General features: G+C 41.2%; 1 protein-coding gene across 2 annotated transcripts in view; it reads right to left on the reverse strand.

Annotated features, from left to right (window-relative positions):
* Nucleotides 1–6,586: 6,586 nt before the first annotated feature.
* The window catches only part of shisal1b (shisa like 1b), a gene marked incomplete at its 3' end in the record, with an annotated part of 54,130 nt that continues 37,152 nt past the window's right edge, over nt 6,587–23,564 (reverse strand). Inside the window, exons 4-5 of one of the 2 annotated variants that reach the window (XM_080761504.1) lie at nt 17,701–18,000; nt 6,587–9,464 (exon numbers count right to left, since the gene is read on the reverse strand). In XM_080761504.1, the coding sequence (XP_080617630.1) occupies nt 9,464; nt 17,701–18,000 (301 nt within the window). Of the gene's footprint in view, nt 9,465–17,696; nt 18,001–23,564 lie in introns of those variants that run through there. The other variant, XM_080761503.1, reaches the window with a different exon arrangement.

The raw sequence follows: 23,564 nt of genomic DNA on the forward strand, positions 1-23,564 counted from the left end.
TTTAATACAATACCTTAGTGGTTAAGTATTTCTGCCATGTTTGCCTTACCTGTTACAAATGTAAGCTTACATGAAGATACTTACTCTTTGTTTGTTGCTTGTTACAGCTGCGTGGCATTAGTTAGTTATTGTATTAGTTATTTGTATTACTTTTATTCACTGTGCTTTCTGCCTTCTTATATTCTGTTTCAGTTTTACACTTTCTTGTATTAAACCAGTCCTATTGAACACCTGCCTGTTCTTTGGAGGCATTTTACAAGAGTTTAGCTGGCTGTGAAGCCCAATTAGAGTTGGGTGTAGCAGCACAGTTACAGTTGTACTGTTTCTTTCCTTTATCCATCTGGCTTGTATCTTGTATAAACAAAATTAGTTACAAGATGTATTTATATCAGCCACATGACATCTTACGTTGTCATTTAGTGCCCTAAACCAACATTAAAGTCCATAGATTTGGCTGGCAAACAATTGACGTCATAAACAAACATAAAAAATCCCATTAGACTTGGCTGCCATATGATGTAAGCTTCAAAAGCCATGTATTGGAGGAGCTAATGCCCTTCAAAAAGAGAGATATAAATACATGGAACACTGCATAGATGTAATTGTGTTGTAATGGATGAACGTCATCCATTACAGAATGTGGCCCTATATCTGCTTCCTCAATAATGGCAGGATATTGAGATCAGACAACTGGTGGTGATGAATGGTAGCAATTAGGTGTCATACTGAGTCATGGGCCAGAACAGTAGCAGATAAGGCATACAGAGAGGTGGAGGACAGGGGTAAATGAATGACAGACAGACGACATCTGTGGTGGAGGAGGTACAGTTGATGAGCGGAATGATAGACATATGTGAACTGAGAATGAGACGTTGGAGCTTGTTAGAAGGCACTTCACCCTCCGGTGCATTGAACTTTGACACAATCGGACTGTGGCAGGTGTCTTCATTAAAACAAAGGCGTGACATTGGCCGTCTCTGGTCTGACTCTGCCTCTCTCTGTCGTGCAACTCGTGCCCCCACACTGCCCCTGTCATTCTTATAGACTTAAAGGGATATTTCACTTTAAAGTTTTTAAGTTATTCGATTCAGTATTTAGATATTTGATATTCATTTTAGCTACCTTCCTATACAAACCCATTGTAATTTCAAACTCCATTTTAACCATGATAGATTCATCGAAAACACCCAACCTTTTTCTGGTGAATCATATTGTCCTTCTAATATGTGAGGGGGCAGTGGTTTTTCATTCACTGTTTTCATGGATTTCTAAATATTGTTTTAGATATTTTTGTCTCCACCGGCTCCGCCCCCTCCTAATTATTTTCCAAAAACAATATTTAAAAATAAATGAAAACATTAAATTAAAAACCACGGCCCCTGACGACAGTATCGGTCAAAAAAGAAAAAAGGACAGGTGTTTTCGATGAATCTATCATGGTTAAAATGGAGGTTGAAGTTACAATGGGTTTGTATAGGAAGAGGGCAGGGCAGCTGAAATGAATACCAAATATCTAAATAAACTCGAGCAACTTAAAAACTGTCTGGGGTGTTCACATAAGTAAGTAAGTAAAGTTTATTTATAGAGCACCTTTCACAGACAATTACAGTCACAAAGTGCTTTAACAACAATAAAATGAAAACAAGTCAATAAAACAAATTAAGAACTAAATCATTAATAAAGTAAGACAAAATAAAGCAATCAACATTTAACCAGGCCGGCTATGGAAAGGCCTGTTTTAAAAAGGTGAGTTTTTAACAGTCCTTTGAAAATGTCCACAGAGTCCACAGTTCTTGGGTGGAGTGGAAGCTCATTCCATAATCTAGGGGCAAAACCTGCAAAGGTTTCCTTTGGTTTTCCGCTTTGTCTGAGGAACAACCAGCAAAGCCTGTGATGTGGATCTCAGTGACCTGCTGGGCACATACGGCTGGAGCAGGTCAGAGAGATAAGGAGGTGCCTGGCCATGGAGGGCTCGGTGTGTAATGACTAGAGTCTTATGTAAATGTATGTATGTACATAAGACTGAGTAGATGATGAGTCTCTCCAACTCTTTAATAATAATTAAAAAAACACACAATTTCAGATGGGTGACAAAATTTCAGCCAATCAGGAGAGAGTACCCATCCATCAGCTGCTCATTTATTTGTGATCACTTCTAATTTCCTTACTTGTTTAATCTGAATTCAGTGCAAGTTCTCTCTCCTGATTGCCTAAAATAGGTATCTGTCTAAAAATGCATTTTCTATTTTCAGCTGGAACACCCAGATTTCGAACCGGGTCTCCCATGTGGAAAGCAACATCTTAACTGCTGCCTCTAGACTAAAGGGATTTCCCAAATTGCCAGGGGAAATTAAATCCAGTGCCACCTGGTGGATACCAGTTTTGGCCCTTGTTGCCACCGAAGCCCATTATAAATAAAAGAAAGAAAATGAAATTATATTGTGCATGTCATGTGCATGTCATCACCTGCACACCAGATTAGAGGCATTTTCAAAACATGGATTACATTTAAAAAGAATCTAGACAGTCTAAATCCATACTTTATTCTGACCCCTCCCCGAAAAGACCTATCTGTCCTGAAGCGTAATCCATCATTTATACATTATGGATAATTACTATGGACTTTCTTAGACTGTTATTCGTCTCAACTGCTCTCATGGGTGGGACGTCCCCGTGATCCGACCTCCCGTTAGTTCGAACATGCATTAAGTTTGGTGAACATGCATTAAGGTTGGTGAACATGCATTAAGGTTGGTGAACATGCATTAAGGTTGGTGAACATGCATTAACCCTCTAGCACCCAGAGTTGCTTTTTAGCAACAAATTTAATTTAATTAATTACTATATATATTTTTTTTTCTTTCATCAGTGATGTTCATTGCAATGTCATTTCAATGCCATTGGTCATGATATTTGCATATAAACACCCCCCACAGAGGCTGAAATTCACACAAATAAAAAATGTCTGGACTCTGTGCGATTTTGAACATTTTTTAACCTAAGACCAGTGCCGGTTCTAGGCCTTTTGAGGCCCTAGGCAACATATTATACAGAGCCCCCCCCCCTCCTGCTTTGCCACGCCGGATAAAAATTGTAAATTTGCCATGAAAATGCTTCAATCTGGTGCACTTTGAGATCAAAATTAAGAAGCTAGGTGGGGGCCACATATGTTTATAAACAAATCACAAATGTTTATAAACAAATCCCAAATGTTTATAAACAAATCCCAAATGTTTATAAACAAATACCAAAATGTTTATAAACAAATCCCAAATCCCATGAGACTTGGTCCTACCCCCCCGACCATGAGACTTACTACAGGTCAACTGGTAGTGGTCCTACCCCCCCCCCATGAGACTTACAAATCCCAAATGTTTATAAACAAATCCCAAATGTTTGTAAACAAATCCCAAATGTTTATAAACAAATCACAAAATGTTTATAAACAAATCACAAATGTTTATAAACAAATCACAAATGTTTATAAACAAATCACAAATGTTTATAAACAAATACCAAAATGTTTATAAACAAATCCCAAATCCCTTGGTCCTACCCCCCCGACCATGAGACTTACTACAGGTCAACTGGTAGTGGTCCTACCCCCCCCATGAGACTTTCAAATCCCAAATGTTTATAAACAAATCCCAAATGTTTGTAAACAAATCCCAAATGTTTATAAACAAATCCCAAAATGTTTATAAACAAATCACAAATCTTTATAAACAAATCACAAATGTTTATAAACAAATACCAAAATGTTTATAAACAAATCCCAAATCCCTTGGTCCTACCCCCCCGACCATCAGTGCCGGTTCTAGGCCTTTTGAGGCCCTAGGCAACATATTATACAGAGGCCCCCCCCCCTCCTGCTTTGCCACGCCGGATAGAAATTGTAAATTTGCCATGAAAATGCTTCAATCTGGTGCACTTTGAGATCAAAATTAAGAAGCTAGGTGGGGGCCACATGTGGCCAGTAGCCCATGTAAGGGATACATGAAAAAAAAAAAATCTTCTCCCTGTGACGAGGCCCCCTCAGTGGTTGAGGCCCTAGGCGACCGCCTAGTTCGCCTATGCCTAGAACCTTTTGACTTTTGAATAGAATGACTTTTGACCTTTACCCTAATAAAAGTAGGTAAAATAATTGTAATATATGTTTTTTTGTGATCATTAGAATGTCTAGAACATGTTTTATTCATTATTGTGAAAGATATCCCCCAAATGTAAATTATTAATTTATTATATTATTATATAATTATTATATAATTATTATAACATTTTCATCAAACTTTATTTTTTTATTTTTTTTAACATATTTTTTAGTGTCAGTCCTAGTAGTACAAAGTAGTAGTAAGGTTGAAATCTATTTTTTGCAAGTAGAAATGAATGCGGGTGTTAGAGGGTTAAGGTTGGTGAACATGCATTAAGGTTGGTGAACATGCATTAAGGTTGGTGAACATGCATTAAGGTTGGTGAACATGTATTAAGGTTGGTGAACATGCATTAAGGTTGGTGAACATGCATTAAGGTTGGACAAACATGCATTAAGGTTGGTGAACATGCATTAAGGTTGGCGAACATGCATTAAGGTTGGCGAACATGCATTAAGGTTGGACGAACATGCATTAAGGTTGGTGAACATGCATTAATGTTGGCGAACATGCATTAAGTTTGGCAAACATGCACTGCTCCCGTGCTTGTGGTTATGTTTAGGTTAGGGTTAGAGATAGGGTTTAGGGTCGAACTAACGGGAGCTCATTCAAGATGACATCCAGACAGTGTATTACTCGTTTTAAACTTAATCATCACGCTAAAAAAATATATATATATATAGGTGTATAGGTTAGAAATAATCCCCTGGCTTTGTTGCACGTCTCTCTGTCACTTTGTTTACAAACGACTGCATGTGCGTGCATGTGGTCGTGCATGAGACAGACTTACGTCCCATAGCCTGGAGGGATGTGACGCTCTGATTGGTTCAGAATATAATGCCCAAATTAACAATTTCACCCCGTCTTTAAGCTCTTTAAGTCATCAGAACTTTCCGCCATTTCTCTGATATCCTTTGATTTTATGTGCTCACAATATCCCTAATGCTTAGAAGCTATTGGTTGTGTATGTTCAGGATTTTTGCGAATGCAGTGAGCACTTACTATGAGACCTAGCAGATCATGTCTGTCTGTCTGTGTGTGTGTCTGTCCGTCTGTGTGTCTGTCCCGCTATCCAAATATGGAGTGTGTTGCATCAGCAATCACTCAGCTCCATATATGGGCACAAAAGGGGCCAGGTCCACTCAGCTCCATATATGGGCACAAAAGGGGCACCATATAAGGAGTCCCCAAAGCAGCTATACGTCCAAAACCCAAATATGTACGAGCTGCGTTCGCTTCCCGCGTTTGCGCGTCTTACTCGTAATACAGTATATCTTCACTTAATGTAAATCACTTCACTTTATTTCGGATTCATATGCCTGTGACTGTGGTACTATTCACTACTACCACTTGGACTATTTCATAAAGCAAAACTTGCAACTTCCTGTATCTTATGATGAGCCATCAGAACCACGCAGTTCTAGTTATAGGCTTAAGGTAGTAAAGGTACACCACATTAACCCTTATTGTACAAACTCACTGTAGCATTTTGTGTCAAACTCAGGGTTCACTCTGAGTTAGTGTTGAAGTGTCCTTGAGCAAGATACTGAACCCCTAATTTATCCTGATGAGCAGGTTGGTGCCTGGCATGCTTTCTTCCGACAATCGGTGTATGAATATGGGTGAATGTAATACATTGTAAATGCCTTGGATAAAGGTGTATTTACCATTTTACCGTAGCGCCACATCCTTTACTGTTGAGCTACAGTATATGGGAGAGCATATGGGGAAGTCACATTGATTCCATTTGACTTATATCCAATACCCCTTGTTAATCAACAGTGGTCCTCCCCAACCACAGGATGTAAATGTCTCAATAAAGAGCAGGGAGACCATTTCCAACAGCTGCAATTGTGTTAGTAGCTGCTGGGCGAGGCTGAGCTAATAACTTTGGGGCGGGCCCGTTTAGAGTTTGAATGGACAGGTATCAGTCAAAAGGGAGACGTCAAAGAGGAAGGACGGGGAAGGATCAACATTATGGAATGTCAGAACAGGTCAGCTCCATATATGGAGATCTAAGGGTTTGAAGTTTGAGGTCAGATGTAGAGTTGCTTGCCGGTTCCATGTGATGATCCAGTCTCCACATTGGCTATCCAGGGTTTGATGAGGTCAGTGTCGTGATCTTCATACAGTATATGGAGACGGCCATATATGGAGTGTCACGAGGCGTGGCGGAGGGACGGACGGACAGACTGATGGTCGCAGCCATACAGATACAATTACAGACAGTTTATTGTCCTAAATAATTTTGCAGCTTTAACATTCATTTGAAAGACAGACACAGACACAAATAATTTAAACACACTGTAAAAGATAAAATTTTATTTCTTCCCTGTTTGTAACAAAGTTAACAAGTGCAATAACAATTCAACTCAAAACTGTACTGAACATTCTATCTAGTAGTAAATAAGGTACATAGACAGAACGCAGTGCACATGACCACCTCCACCACGGTTAAGGTGAGGTCACTCACAATGAAGTGTCTGTGTACAGGTGGGGATTTGACCGTAAGGCAACTGTTACTATGACAACCTGGATAGACTGACACGGGTGGGTTCTCCCGCCTGTCTTTTGCAAGAGAAGGCAGAGCCATCACAATTTACTGTCACAATTTAATGTCACATCGGTTCGAGAGTCAAGACTGCTCAAGAGAAAACAGAAAACATCACATACAGTTAAGGCCTATTAGCCAGTAGTAACAATTTGAGAAGCAGGGTGGGATCCCTCATATTTCACTTTAATTCACTCTAGTGATATTTGTACGGGTTGGTACCCTCGACCGTGCCACCCCTTATGTCCCTTGAATTCCCTGGAAGTTGGTGGTTAGATGTGACTCCCTTTCCTTTACTACAGGGCAAAAGATAGACTTGTGCTCTCTACCATATCTGATCTCAAGCCTTTGTGGTCCAATTAAATCCCCTTTGTACTGCAGAAGCTGGCTTTTTGCCCTCACTTTGGATATAAGGGAGAAGGAGAGAACATATATGTGATGTTGCTCTCTGGGCCAATTATTTCAATTTCTACACTGGATGGAATGGAACGGAACACTCCTGCTATGGTGAACACGCAATTAAATCTCCATAGCCATCAGGAAGGGGAATTAAATCTCTCCAACAACTCAGCAAATGTTAATATTATTGCTGATAACTGAGGATGATGGCGTCGGGGCGTTTGCGGTGCTTGACCACCATCTTGACTTTCACGGAACACTGTGCAAACTCCAGTTCTCAATACCTATAGCTTGTACTAGTCCTTGTCCCTGTGTGTTCTCACAGCCTAAAGCATGTTCCCAAGTTGTGGGGGATTCTAGCTCGCTAATGGGTCCACTACCCAAGGACACTGCAGTGCGCTCATGCACAGGGCCAGGAATTCTGTACACGTACAACACAGTACATGGCTCGGCAGCTGCCAAGCACCTGCAAGATTGCGAAAGAGACACCTTTCTGCTACTGTATACAATATACAAACTGTTACTGCCTACTTTCCATCTGGTCTTGTCCTATCATTCACACACAATCTGGCACCAGCAGCTGCCTTGTACAACTGTATGCTTTTGCCAAGACAGAAGAGGCAGCATTTTACAGACCACTGGGGAAAGTATTTGACAGCAATTAGCATGAAAGCGAACATGATGACACTGCAAAGCAATAGTGTTTGGCCAAAGTGTCTCACGGTGAAGCTTGACAGTACAATATTCTGATAAGTCTGTTCCTTTTACTTTGCCTTCCCTCTTTGACATGTCCGTGATTAAGCTGTCGCCTGTCTATTTTCTTTCACTTGCACTTTTAATTCCTTTTAAGAAGTACTGTACATTATTGCTGACGGTGAAGGGGATTTGATGGGGAACTAAATGTATATTATATTGTATAACTTTCAATGTTTTTCACCTTGCATTATATTGCTAATGGAGCTGTTTTTTTCAGACAGCTGGGCAAATGGCTAAGAATCAAACTGCTTATCAAGAGCCCTTTAATTAAGTGGTGCAACCACTTCATTAAGTAGCTTTGTGTGTTCCTGGCTGGCTGGCTGTGTCTGAGCGCGAAAATAGCATTTGGTTGGTTTTCAAAACCAAGTGTCACTGTTGTGCAGCCTAACACACACATACATATTAACTGTATATGAAGATTGCAGGTGTATCAGTACACTACAGTACAGTAGAGAGACCCCCTGGGGACCCCCACACGGTAACTCATTTCTCAATCGTTTCGGACACGGGGTGGCTCACCGGGAACCGGGCCGGCACCCTGGGCGTGTTCCTGCGGGTCTGGAAGTTCTGGGGACCATCCGGGAACCCCCACGCGGAGTTGCACCACTTACTTCACACAGGTGTGATTTTTTTTTTAAATAATGGACTGACTTACAATTAATGGTATCATTTATTTAGATTGAAGTTGAAGCCAACTTTCTTTGCTGTTTCTTTGCTGGAGGTATCCCTGATCCTTTTTCTTTTGCTTTCATGTCTCAGATAGCCATGTCTTCCTTCTGAGAAGTCTTGACAGCCCTAATGTAGAACTTTTTGATATACAGCATTTCCCCTTATGGCGTTATGTCCTTGTCAGGCAAGTTACAATAGAGAAATTGTTCATTTGTTTGTAGAAAGGAGACCAAGTTTCATAGAACATATTTTACTGACAGGGCTGTAGAGACATTTCTTATGTCTGTGAAGAAGTAAGAAGTAACAAAATATACCTAAAGTGAGATGCCCAGCATCGACCTCAACTATAACATGTTCAGAATGTTGACCACTTCTGCAACTGCCTATTTCACATAAATAAATCACTGGATAGATTAAGCCACAACTGTGTCTAATTGCTATACTTAACACAAACTGACACAGCATTTTAATAAACACTAATACAGAATATAAAGTGTAAACCAAATTTAAAGAAACAGACAAAACGAATAACTGGCAAGTGTAAATGCTTGCGACTACAGTACATCCAGTTCAACTCCGGTTTGTGTGGGACACGTCAAACTTTGCCAGACATTACAGTGGGTCAATTAGTCAGTAACGGTGAATGTGTGTGTGTTGCTTCTTTCTTTGCTGCGGTTCGGTAGCAGTAATATGGCCGTCCTCCATGTGTGTCTGTAGTCTCTGTTGGTGTTGAGCTTCAATTGGCCCTTCATGGAGGTGTTGTGCTCATGAGAAGGGGATGATATAGTCATTGCTAGCTACTACTCCAGTATTGTCATATAGCTGGCCCACCTATGGTGCTTTGTCAATGATCCAGAGATGTGTGTCTGTGTGGGACACTCTCCTTCGCATCAAACAGGACATTGCTACACTTCCATTTGTCCACTCACAGCATCGTTCTGTGGAGGGAAAAAAAGAGAAATAATGGAAAATAGATATTAGCCACATGAAACCTAGAGACCCATACTGTACTTGATGCAGATGGAAGAGATGCGGTCATCCTGTGTTACTGCAAAAAATGTTTTATGTGCATGACTATATTTCTTTGACAAATAAACTGTGTGTATTATGATCAGCAATGATCATTGTGTACAAACCGCCCAATCAGAGTTTACTATGTAAATAGATCTTATTGCACCCTTTTGACAAAATTATGAATGGATCCAATTATGAAAACTGTGATCGAGAATTTGTAAAGGCTAAAATGTGACAACTTAACAGTAGCCTACTATCATGAAAAGCAAATGCCTTGACCTATAAAGGCAACCCATATGAACGACAATTCAATGCCACTGCGTTGCCATGATTACGTCTATTGTAAAAGGAGTAAAACTTAATGTTTTTAGTTTTCTCCCGGACAGCTCATACTCTCTGTTCAGCTGTCTCTAGAGTATTGACTACAATGAAACAATGTTAATGAACTCGCCCACCACATGGAGAAGATTGTACTAATTGGACAAGGTCTGTGCATGCTGTTCTGCAGACAGAAAGAGCACATTTCATCATAGCGATAATGCTGCCGACACAAAATCATTCCAGCTGAAGTTATGGTTCAGAGATAAAACCCGATGTGACAGGATTGGCTATGCTTTTGATCACAAGTGCTGACAAGAAGATGAAATAGGATATGAAAAGCCATCTTGAACTTCCCAAGCTTGGCAGAGTGAAAGTGTGTATTATATCACAGGCAGAAACAACTGGCAGATACTTAAGTGCTGGTCTTACGGATGACTAAGCGGCATTTATACTTTGTTGCACGATAATGTCGCATGCCGTAAAAAGCAGCTCCAGAAGCTCACCGTGTCCATAGCAATGTATCTGAATGTGTGATGGAGACTTAATTTACTGGACTACAGCCTGGCTCATAATGATGAACCACCCAGGCCTGACTGAAAAAGGCGAGGGTTTGCCATGAGTAGACCCTCACCACTTGTGTGTGACTCACTTGACACCGTCTGCCATGAGCAGACGGTGTCAAGTGAAGTGAGTCACTTATGTAATCACTGCAGGATGATTTGGCACGTGTTTTTTTTTGGTCCATGATGCACGCCGTTGTCGTCTGATGTTAGGATATTTTTTATTGTGTTATTTTAATTCTGTCAGAATAGCCTGTTTGATCAGTGCTGTTCTAAAACTGTATGATAAACCATGGACCTATGCTAACTGCAGATCAACGGTGATGGGGTAAAGTAGACCCTTTAAGCAGTTACCATTACTCATAAGAGTGTGCACCCTAGCTGTGCTCAAGCAAGGTCACAGAGTGACAAAGATTCCTATATAGTGTCTGAAAAAGGAGAGACACGTCAGAATTCTCCAGGACAGACAAGCTCTCTGGCCTGCGCTTCAAGGGGCGCCCCGTTCAATGGACTGATATGATCAAATCTGATTCGTGATGTAACAGGTCATATGTGCTTTCATATATGTCTTTGCTGTTTATATGCATATCACATGACCATTCAATTTGGGATAAGTATCCCGGGCAATCATTAAAATATGCCAGAGCTATGCTTCCATGACTTATGTGTACAGCCTGTTTCAGATAACCCCCTCACGGTAATAACGCATCAACGGCCAAGTTGTCTGAAACACGCAGACAGATCTAAGTTTATTAAGAGAATCAAAATTCACATTGTGTAATGTGTATATATAGGCCACACACACACACACACACACACACACACCATTCTGCATTACAGAAACATTGTCTTCTGAATCACTTCTGTTGTTATTATTGGTTAAGTATTTATAAAGATTGCTATTTCCATTTGTGCAAATGAGGCATATATACTGTCACCATACTAGGAAGGCATAAAGACAAAGCAGCCAGCCTGCTGAACACCACAGTATGATTCCTGTGGTTTTGATCACAAAATGCCAACTTACTATCAATAGTCCAAGATTGTACAGCGTTATTAGAATGTCTTCTTTTCACAATAAACAAGACAAGAGCTATACACAAGCAATGTAATGTGATAGCAAAAGCTGTTTTTCTTTTTTTTTTTACCGTTGCTCCATACTGTACTGTAGTGTAGATGCTCCTCCTGTTATGCCATTATTATTTATTTATTCCTGGGAAGAGGGTTTGCATAAGCCTAATTAGAAATGTATTTTTGATGTTCGAAGGGCCGGGACATCCATTTAGTGCCTCAGTGCTGCACATAGGGCTTTATAGAAATGAAGCTACTGGGAGCTACATTAGGGAACAGCTGTGTGTTTACTGCCCTTTAAGGACTCCCCCTGGAATTATGATGTCAGAAACAAACATAATGTGTAACGTCTTATAGAAGCCTCAGCCTTTTGTCTGAAGTGCAGTTACAACATGGACATAAATTCCATACAATGTACCACCAGGGTTATGGGTTTGATTTTGCACCGAGAGGACTCCTACAAAAGTGTGTACGGTAAAATAGAGATAATCCTTATGGGTGCATATCAGAGTTCAATTAACACTTTTTATTTTGCTGTGTATCGCTATACTATATAAAATGGCCTTTTTGCAAGTCATTTGTTGTATTTTGCAGTATTTAACCAGTGGATGAATGCCATTATGAATACATATTTGAAAGGAGACCTGCATGGCCAAAACAAGCAGCTCAAAGTTAGAACAAAAATAGAAAGAGAGAAAGAACAAAGAAAGAGAGAAAACAAAAACTAACAAACAGATTTTCAATATATTGATGAATGCCATTCAAATGACTAGATTTTTTATCACTAGTTGATTAGCCTAGTCCTAGTGCAACATCATTCAGAATTAAATATTTTTTTTTCCCCAGAGAAGCAAATGTAATATTCTTAGTAAAGATAAAGATCTTGTCGTCATCACAAACACTATAGATATTATTGTTTGGTCAAGATTAACTATATTAAAGTTTGATTTATTTGTTGAAATTGAAGGATCCCTTAATAAGCATGATAGCCTCTATGCCTTAAAACATAATTACCGGTACCCTGCTAATAAAAAGTTTAAAAACCTATTTTTATATTGTTTTGATGCTCATATTAACCGTAGGAAGTGTTAAGTTGTTGTTATGCATTCCACATAGAGGGTAATTATATGTATTAAAGCATAAGGCTTATTAGCCAGGGATCCTTTGTTAAAAGGGTATCCAACAAGAGAAAGCAATAACAGATTCCCTGTTTGCACACACTACCCAGGGGTGGATCTGAAGCAGCACACATCCGCCCTGTCACACTGTTATGGTAAACAGTGTTCCCACACGCTGAATGCAATGCTGCAGCGCTTATACCCTGAAGAAAATATATCTCTGTACAGTCAGTGCATGAGACAATGTAAATTGGTGTCTACTGTCAGATTGACATACTGTACTCGTAACCGTGCATGATGGATTCACCATTCGTCGTGCGACTGGGTTGTTTTTAGTCGCTGCTGTGCCAGTTTCAGGACCCGACCCCATCTGTGTTTGTTTACATTTGGCCAACAGATGTCAGACGTAAGTGGGCCTCGGTTTTCTCAGCCATTACCCTGCATCCTCTCTGGGGATGCAGCTTTTTGTCCCCCCCGCAAATAGACCAAAGGCCATTCGATGACGCATTGTGTGGGCAACATCCACTGAAGTCCACAGCTCACCCACAGCCAGGATTACAATACTTACCACATCCAAAGCCCTACATATTATCTGCATGCTTCATTGTGTGACAGTGCATCGTATGCATCACGTGCAACGTATCGGTTCACACAATCACTTGTCTTTTTGCTGTGTGAAGGCATGTTATCCTCTAATCTCGCCACAGAAACTCTGCAAAGCTTTGTGCACTGAATCGGGCCTCTGGCGTATTGTCAGTGTGATAGCGATGTGAATGATTATTCAAAATTATTCTTGGCTCGTTGTGAATACTGTCCTGTTTAGAGGAAGGCATATACTTTCCATTTTCCTAATAAGATACAGTTTCACCAAATCATGAAGGATGAAAGATGTTGGAATAGTAAAACAAAAAACATCATCGCATAGTTCCTCTGGTCCTATGCAGTAGGGGGGGGGGGGGAATTGTTCCCAACATTCATCCGTCAAATCAGCAGGTATTATCATTACTATCTAACCCTCTAGGTCTACTTTGGCTGGTGATAACACAAAAGACGCAATCCAGTAAAACCTGGAGGGCTGCCAGCATGGGTTAGCCTTGCTCAATCTGAGATTGATGAGCCCTCGCAAACGAAACTGACTCCGTATCAGTAATAAGGAGCCCCAGTGGACATGTCCGGTCTTAGTTAAGCATGTTTCCTCCAGGAGAGGAGCTCTGGGATCCCTCTCCATGTCCCCGGCTTCTCTGTCTGTGTCACAGCCTTGCCTTGCAGAGTCGACGCCGGCTCTCCAACCCATTTGTCAAAAACTCTGCCCTCATTAAATTATCATGGCCAGAGAGAGAGACGTCTGCTTCTAGAAAAGAGGCTTGGAGCTAGCAATTAGACTGATCAGTGTCTTAAGACGGAACTGAATAATTGAGGGTTTTCCACCCACTGAAGATTTAAGGTCGTGAATTTTCGATTGAGCTTGCTTGATCAAAGGTAAAAGGGATAATGTCAAGATCAGAGGTTGTCCCCAGGAACTGTTGTTTGCAATAATTCATTGTCCTGGACCATGTACAGTATATGGAAAACCTTACACAATGTTTTCCTCTAAAACCACTCAAAGGCAGTGAAAATAGAGTGTGCATGGTAATGGGACAGTGCCTTTTCATCACCCTACTGTACATGTTTTCTAAAATGTAATTAATATGTGTATTTTAAACTAACTACCCCCATCATTCCAGTTAGCAAAAGAATGACACTTGTAATAAGCTATAAGTCGGCATGAATGGTATAAAAATCTTTCTTTCAAACAAATTTCGAGATGGAGGGTGCATGATATTTTGGTCAAATAGAGGTCAGATGATCAGCTAAGATTGGCCATTAGGTAAGCAGTTACTGTATAGGAGCAATTTATTGTGCATGTTTACCCCACAGTTTTCCTATATATGTGCAGATACGTGTACAGAATAGTGTAAGCCCTATTGTAATACGACAGATTGTAGATTGAGTGTAAATAGCCGATCTACAAGTTCACAACTAAGAAGACTGAAAATGGTTTTGAACATTATTTAAAATGTTTGAAAGTCTTTGATTATAATGATGTGCCAAATTGTCACAGCCCCTGCCAGTGTCCTGTGTGTGTCTATTTGTGTTAGTCTGTCTATCTGTGTGTGAGCATGTGTGGGCGTATAGGCTTGGCTCCTGGCTTTCCAGATTGGCACACCTTGCTCTGTTCATCCAATCTCACTCACCTGCCTGCAATCTTCTCATCACCACCACTCCATAAAAGCCCTGGTTTCCTCGCCGGCCGCACGCTGCCAGATCGTCCCACAGCTCTTCGTGCAGTAACGCTTCTAGCTGTTATTTCCTAGTGTTTCCTAGTGACAATTAGTCCTAGTGTTTTTGCTCTACTATTGCTTTGTTCCAGTGTTTTTTTGGTTTTTGACTTTGGTTTTTTCCTTCTGCTTCAGTTGCCTGCCTGTTTGCCTGCCAGCCTACCCACCACCCCAGCTCCTGCTAGCTTTCTGAAAAGTAGCCAATCTACAAGCTCATTCTGAACAGTTGCCACAAGCTCATCATTTGTTTCAATAAACACCCTTGGACCTAATTGCCCTCCTTGTCGTGTCTGCATTTGGTTCTGCCAGTTTGGTTAAACGTGACACCAAATTAGGGAGGCCAGTCAGGTTGAAAGTGGTTAATTTCCCTGTATATGTACAGTGGTACTGGTGCATGTACTCAACTTTACATGCAGTGGTGGAAAGTAACTATAGCATTTAAGTACTGTACTTTGTAAATTTGAGGTATCTGTAATTGTACTTACTTGTACTCCATTCCAATAATTTTACTTCTATAACATTGACGAATTGTGCGCTTGTAGATCGGCTAGTTTCAGAAGTTTTTTTTTATATACGTTTTGAACTTTGGACATTCTGCACATGCTGATACTGGTATGTATACTTTTACTCAAGTAGCCTACATTTTGAATACAGGACTTCTACTTAACAGTGAGTGAGTATATTGCTGCATTGATACTTTTACTTAAGTAAAACATGTGAGTACTTCATCCATCACTGTTTGTGTGTGATTGTATCTAATTTGTTGAGCTGCTAGAATTTCACTTTGCTGCCATGGTGGCATACAGCCGGTTGCGTAACACATCATAGAGTATAAGGTGTAGGCAGCAGAGAACAGAAGACGGAGAAAGTAGAATTTTAATCTTGAATCCTGACCCAGTTCAGAAGCATTTCCTGCCACAGTACGCCTTCAGCTTCTTGAATCAAAGCTGGGGACTTTTTTTTATTGAGGTTTTTCATTAATTTCTTGTGCTGCACTGTAGCCCTTTTATTGTATTGCATCTGTTATTATTTGAGATTTAATATGTCTTTTCAATGAAATGGTCTTTTGTAATGTTTTTCTTTTGTGTTTGCCCTTAAGGTTTTGTGTGAACCACTTTTGAATTGCTTTGTTGTGCTCGCCATGGCTGGCATTGAGATGTAAATTTCATAATGATTTGCTCCTGCATTGTATTTTGGCATGTGTTTCTTAATTTCCCAATAGCCTACACCTTTTGTTAAAATAGGCCTATAGGTCGTTGGAAAAACGCTGCTACAAATCCCAAAAATGCAGCAGTGTGGAGGGACCTTTACAGTCACTGTGTTATTGGGCTTTAACAGTTAATCGAACTAATCAATTTAATCTGTAATAAAAAAGAATTGATTATTTATTTTAAAGAAAAATAATCAACTTGAGGGGGGGGGGGGCATCTCAGAGCGCGTCACTGAGATTGTAGATCGCCTATTTTCGCTATTTAACATTGTATGGTTTAAGCGACTGATCAGAATGTAATTGATTTGACTGATCAGATAGCCTATTTAATTGATCTGACTATAAAAAATCAAGTAATGTGTTCTTTGCATTGATTCATTGATATATAAGAACTAAAACCAATTTTCAGAAAAATAGGTAATCACTAGAAATGATCGCTAAGGGCCTGGACTGCTGGCCTAGCGGTCCGGCCACTTGGGTCACATTCCCACCTAATACTTCGGTAGACTCGATGCGTATGGGTGGAGAAATTGGGATTCTTGCAATTTAATTTGCTGCGGTTTGCCTTCACACTGTCATCCGCAGCAATTGGAAACGCAGCAGGGGGGACCTTTATCAATGTGTTCCATTCATAAACTAGCCTACACAGTGAGATCTATGGTGATAGAATTATACTCATAACGTGCATCATGTGTCGTGCCGTCTGGGACTGGACCCCCCCCCCCCCCCCCTCTCTCTCTCTCACTCTCTCACTATACGCATGCAGCCACGCACTGTTCTTTTGGGCATGGAGGCACAGGGCTGAGCGCACTGATATAACAGACAGCAGCGCAAAATGTTTACAAGTTTATCGAGATGAAAGTCCCTACTCCCCAGTCCCCACACAGTGACAGCACTCCATGTTTACGGCACGCACAGACGGACAGACAGAATAATCTGTAGGCTATACACTGCAGTGTTTTTATGCGTTTTCTTAAGCAATTGATTAATGTACTAATTTCGTCCTCATTTCGATCAGGGCTTCAGAGTCTCCTCATTCGACCACGTCCATCCACGGTAACGGGACATCTTTGCGCTACGTAAAATATGCCTTCTCCGTCTCCAACTGTGTTCAGCTCCTCATCCGCCACATTGTTTGCTTAATTTCCTTTATTTAATGCGGATTGCATTCACACCTACACCGAATCGTAATCAAGTGCGATTGGAAGCGAAGCGAAACCCCCGTTTTTGCTCGGAGTAGAATGCGGTTCTTTGATATGCATTAGGATTCGAATGAGCCTTCACACCTGCCAAACGAAGTGCACTTTCTGAAAATGCGCAGCAGGATTCGTTTTAATCGCAGCAAAGCTCTCTGGTGTAAATTTAACCGTATAGGCTCTAAAGGTTGGGGACCGGGATTCAAACCCAGGACTCGCTGTGCTCCCCATCTCTCTCCCTGTTTCCTGTCCGTCTCCACTACAATTACTATCAATACAAATAATAAACAAATTATATAATAATAATCGCTAAGAAAATAATGGATAGTTACAGCTCTTTTGCGTGACAGACCAGCAGCAACTCACCAGGCGGTGGCTGTGTTGTAGGGCAGGAGTGTGGGGCTGTGTCCCTCCCCTCGGAGGCTGTGTCTGGGCTGGTAGTGGCTGCCGGGAACAGTGGGTGGGGCCTGGGCTTCACTCTCCTCCGGCATGGACCTGTGCCACTGACTCCTGGCCTTCTTCAGCCAGCGGCCCCCCAGACCCCACTTCTCCAAGTACACCCGGCACAGTTCATAGTTGATGGCCGAGTAGTAGAGGAAGTCCAGCGCCAGCAGCACCATGACGAAGAAGCCGTAGATCCACACGCCAACCAGGGCTGTGTAGTTACTGCAGGGGAGAGCCACAAAGAAGTGTTTAAAGAAGTGGACTTTAAATCTGTCTTGAGTGAAAGTGATCGGACCAGTGCACATGTCATTGTCTATTCACAGCTTTGGCGTACATGATACGTGATTGATTGATTGATTGATTGATTTAGGGTTGTCCCGATCGGATCGGGTGATCGGAAATCGGCTCCGATCACATGATTTTCAAAAAAGATCGGGAGAAAAGATCGGATTTTTAATTGTCTAATGTAAATGTCAAAGAAAGATGTATAAGCAATGAGATTTTGTAAAAACTGTTGTGTTTATGCGAGTTGTTTTCCTTCTGGTCCCAGTCAGAGATCATAAAACAGAGACTAGTCACACTCAGAGGTGTGATAGACACCTATGATGAAAACAAAGGCAATGCAACCTCCACTATGCATGATGGCATAGATGTCTCTCTCTGAATGAGAGAGATGCTCTTTAAGAGTTTTAACTTCAGTTCTATAAGCTGTAGAACTGTATTCACTATAATTAACCAATACATCATTATTTTGCTATGATTCCATGCTTTCATAGAAGGCAAATAAAACACAATATTCATTCTAATAAAAGTATAGTCACATTTTGCTTTTGAAATTGAAAGGCAACACAACAGACTACACTAGAGTGACATACATTAGGATATTTGCTATTATATATGGCATGGCATAAGTGTTACATAAAAATATAAAGATCGGTATCGGTATGTCTCAAAATCAAATGATCAAAAAAACGTGATCGGGACATCCCTAGATTGATTGATTGATTCATTGTTTTTTGTGTCATGGATCATAGGTGCCCAGCGCACATGAACTTACAGGTTCAATATGTACAATATGATACACACAAAAATCAACACTAATTGACAAACTGTCTGCATTTCATTCAAACAGAACATAATGCAAAAATTCACATTAAGTCTTTCATAAATATTTAACCAAAAGGAGAACACATGACACTAATGACATTTTACAAAAACATGAATTAGGGAAAGGTGAATACTTGGTCTTATACTTTGTATGTGCGTTCCCCCTTTCTGTCTTTTTGAGCAGTGCACACTGCTCCAATGAAGGGCTGTGTGACGTGTGTGTATGTCTGTCTGTTTGTAGCACGACTGCTTGTAGTACAACCAATTGACCCATGTGCAGATGATTGAGGTCACATTCGGGTCACACACTGTTGAGCAGCCGGGCCATTCACTCTGAGCAGTCAGCTAAATATGGTCGCATTCGACACACACACACACACACACACACACACACACACACACACACACACACACACACACACACACACACACACACACACACACACACAGCCCAGTTGCTCAGTGATTTTAGTTTCCTGGCTATTAATTAGCCTTTTCTTTTTCTTTGTTCTTTTGTTCTTTCTCTTTTCCCTTTTCATTTTACTTAATTGTCTCTCCCCACTCTGTGACAGACTTAATTTATGAGGTGGATTAAGGCAAAAGGAGTCTTTGAAGGTCATCCCTACAGTAGGCTATATGCGCAAAAGTTGATGACCAAAAAGGTTTCGCTCACTGCTTCCACTATGTACGACAGGATTGCCTATTCCTGCTCAATAAGGTGGGGAATGAGGGTATCTATGTACTGCATGTATCTTCATGAACCGTGATTTAAACGTCTTAATAAACAGATTAAATAGATAAATAAATACAAAAACATTTCTCATTTCATTCAGTAAAACTCCCTTTGTAGAAAAGAGTCATCCTAGTGAGCAGCAACAATCCCCCTGGCTTATTCCATCGGTTGGACCCACCTACCTTGTGCTGTCACTCCCTCTCAATCATTAATCGCACCTGCTCTCACTCACTCCTCAATCAGTGGCCAGCTATATACTGCCTGAGCGTCTAGTTTCCATGCAGTCATTGTTTGTCAGCAGTGTTGTAAACTCTAAGTACTGGACCCTCGTCTGGTCTGACTGACAGGTAGTGTGTGCCGGCTGGGTGGTGTGTGATAATCCGGTTGAAGTATACCTTTGGTACGGCGACAGCGGCGGCGGGCCCGGGAGAACAATAACGCGACACGAGACAGTATCACGCTAAAGGTTCACAAAGTTTATTACACATACATACAGGAACATATATAGAGCTGGATCATAATGACGTGACCACAAGACATCAGACATAATAACGTGCCTACTGCAGCAAGGCTGACCTTGCTGTCACCGAGATGTCTCTCGTAGCCTAACTATAAAGTATGCTACAATTCAGGCAGTACACAATACATAACAAGTACACTGTGACACAATACATATCAAGTACACTATGTCTCACGTACAAGTACACAGCCATGGGCGATCAGATTATAACAAGCAGCAGCAGCAACAACTCTACCTGAGAGCCCTCTGTCCTGGAGCCTCAGGCCTTGGTTATGCGTCGCTGAATAAAACCATAACCGTGATGCCTCACCACCTCCTTATAAGTAGCCCTGCCAAGCCATGAGGCCCATAGGGCAGGAGCCTATGTCCTGTTTTTGTAGCGTGAGGCAGCTTGATGTACAAGTACGTACACCCCCTGGACATGGCTCTAGTATGTCGCAGGGACTTACCCCCTAAGGGTATCTTTGAAAAACAAAGAAAAGGCCCCCCACACTGTCAGACACCAAAATGTTGCTCTTTATTAGGTCACGTTTCGGTCGATTAGACATTCATCAGGAATTGTCTGTCCTGATGAAGGTACGTACTCTGTAATTAGAAAGCCTACTTTCCTTAGTGGACACACTCTGAGCCCCCACCACATGCACAAATGCACTTTTTGGCTAGAAAGGGAATGTTTTTACACCGGAAAATAAATACTTTAAATTACTCCACTGCGCAAAGCTGAGCACCCATTACCTTAACCAAGGGCAGTTTACTCATTTCCAAAGTGATCTAATGATTTTGTGCAATTAAATGGTTAGTTAAGTTATTTTCAAAGCTGAGCACCCATTGCCTTAACCAAGGGCAGTTTCCTCTGTCTCCCCTGTTTTTTTTTGAGTGGTGCAACCACTCCTACAATCAGCAATGTCCATGTACCTACCTGTGTGTGTGTGTACCTGTGTACATGAGCCTGAGTATGTTACTGATTTATACCAGTAGGGGGCGGCAGAAACAGAGGGAGGGGTAGTGCTGTGTAATGAGAGAGAGAGAGAGAGAGAGAGAGAGAGAGGGGGGGAATTGCACCACTCAGTTCACACGTGTGTGATTTTTTTGTTGTATACTTGGCTCCCCTAGGCCAGGTATATAACAAGTGGTTAAGATGTTCATAGTGTATAATGTGTAACATGCATGAATGTGAACCAGGACCACACTGAAACACAGCAGACTTAGTCCATCTGCTGAGCCTGCTGGCTTTTCAATAACAAGCTTAACAGGCTTTGGTATCCATCTAATTTCACAGGCTGATCTTGTCTCCCTTCTCCCTTAGCCTCGTAGACAGCAGGTGTTTCGTTTCCTCAAAAAAAAGAAAAGCCAGGCTACTTCTCCCATGACAAACTTTCCTCTGCATATTGAGGCTGATTCAATTTTCAGCCTCACTTTTTTTGAGCGGCGCTAACCGCTCCAACACCTGACTATGTGTGTAGCATTAGTCCGCCCTCTGTGACGTCATGTGGGGCATCATACTGTAAATCTATACATTTATATAAATTAACCATTTATATAATGTATAAAATACAACATCATCATCATGATAAAAGGCACTCACTTCACATGGGTGTGATTTTTCTGTTTACCCACAGCTATAAATGATGCCAAGGTATAACACCGTACACGGCAAATGGCTTACCATTAAATTGGTGTAATTTGGGATGATAGCAACGTTATTATTATGGAGTATTGGAGTTATGGAGTATATACTATTGTTGAATACCGCTAATGGAAAGATGTTCGGTCCTAATAGGGTGTAACCACCCTCAGTCTATACTTTAGACTTACTCTGACCTTCAGCGATGGAGGATATTATTACCAAACTAATTTATGCTGTATAGCTGCTATAGCTACACTTTGCAACTGTTGTATGTATGCAGTAAATCTGCCTGTAGTCACTGGAGGCCATTTCAATAATGATTTCTAAGAGCCTCTAGTTGAGTTATTCAATTATAGACCCACTTCAGTTCGGAAATGATGCAGACTTGGGGATACATTTCGACGTATTCTAAGTAGCTAGAAAATGAACATTTATGTTGCTTGACTGAACACTGCACCACACACACATACTATTAGTATTAATGCACTCTAACCTAAATATATTTTTCATTGCGTTTACCTTTCCTCATCTGTGTGTGTGTGCGTGTGTGTGTGTGTGTGTGTGTGTGTGTGTGTGTGTGTGCATGATCTTGCAAACTAGGCTTCTTGACTGATCGGTCAGCGTCAAATTTCTTGTGCATGCTGCCAGTAGGCAAAATAATGTAATTTTCCAAATGGGCCTCCTGGTAGCGCTATAACAGCCCTTTACATTTGTTCTGTACATCTTGAACTGTAGGTCATAGACTATGATGCGTTCCCTTATTGTATTCAAGTTCGAGTTTTTATTAGAAAATATAAAATAAAGTATGAACTAGAAAAAGTGCCCCTCAGGGCACAGGTCTCCACCAGGGCAGGTCAGGTTGTGGCCTCCTGGTGGCGCTATAATAGGACAATGTGAAAAGGGTGCCATTTGTTCTTATGCCTTTGATGACAATTGGATGATTTGAGGCATTTTGTTCCAAAAAAGTGTTTTGCTAAATATATTCCCCAGCCTAGTAGGAAAGTGTGAAAGATTTCACGTAAATTGCACGCTGCGTTCATGATTTGAGGCTTTTTGTTAGCCAATTAGGATGGGATATGAAATATCGGACAGACCGTCTTAATTGAGCACATGACTATAGAGATACTGTGTAACGATTTGCGAGATTTTTGGACAAAATCTGGAGGAGTAATAGCAAAAAATGTGTTTTACAAAAGTCGGCCTCCTGGTGACGCTATAACAGGCCGTTCTGGAAATTTTGGGGCAGAGATTCATCGTTGGCATCTAGGGAGTGTGTGTGCAAAGTTTGGCATGAATCGGGCCAAAGGTGCCGGAGATTAGCTGGTAACGGACGGACACAATTATGTATAGAATATACAGAACTAAGCTTTGATTCTAGTCAATGTGATTATACACACTGTAAAGTAAAATATATACCTGCAAGAAGAGTGAAACTGTAGCTAACCATCAACTACTGAGTCCTCAAGGATCAAATGATTCCCATGGCTATAGATAGACCTGTAAGTGCTATAGCACTTCAGAAACTTTGACACTCTAGTCCACGAAATAGCAGCCTTACATCGCAACTGTCCAGTGAACCAGGAGGAAATGGCTCACCAAACAGGCTGTCTGCCACTAAACGAAATGCCACAACATGCAGCGTGAAAGGTCTGAGACTGAGCCACGCTGTGAGGGCATTAGGGGAGAGAGAGCCATGCTTTTGTCACCACAGCCTCCCTCTGAGAACCCCCCCCCCCCCCCCCACCCCCACAGACCCACGCACACACCGAAGCGCACATTGATCTTTCTGTTTCTGTCCT

Source organism: Protomyctophum bolini (assembly GCF_963924005.1).
Source record: "Protomyctophum bolini genome assembly, chromosome: 4".
Classification (NCBI taxonomy): domain Eukaryota; kingdom Metazoa; phylum Chordata; class Actinopteri; order Myctophiformes; family Myctophidae; genus Protomyctophum; species Protomyctophum bolini.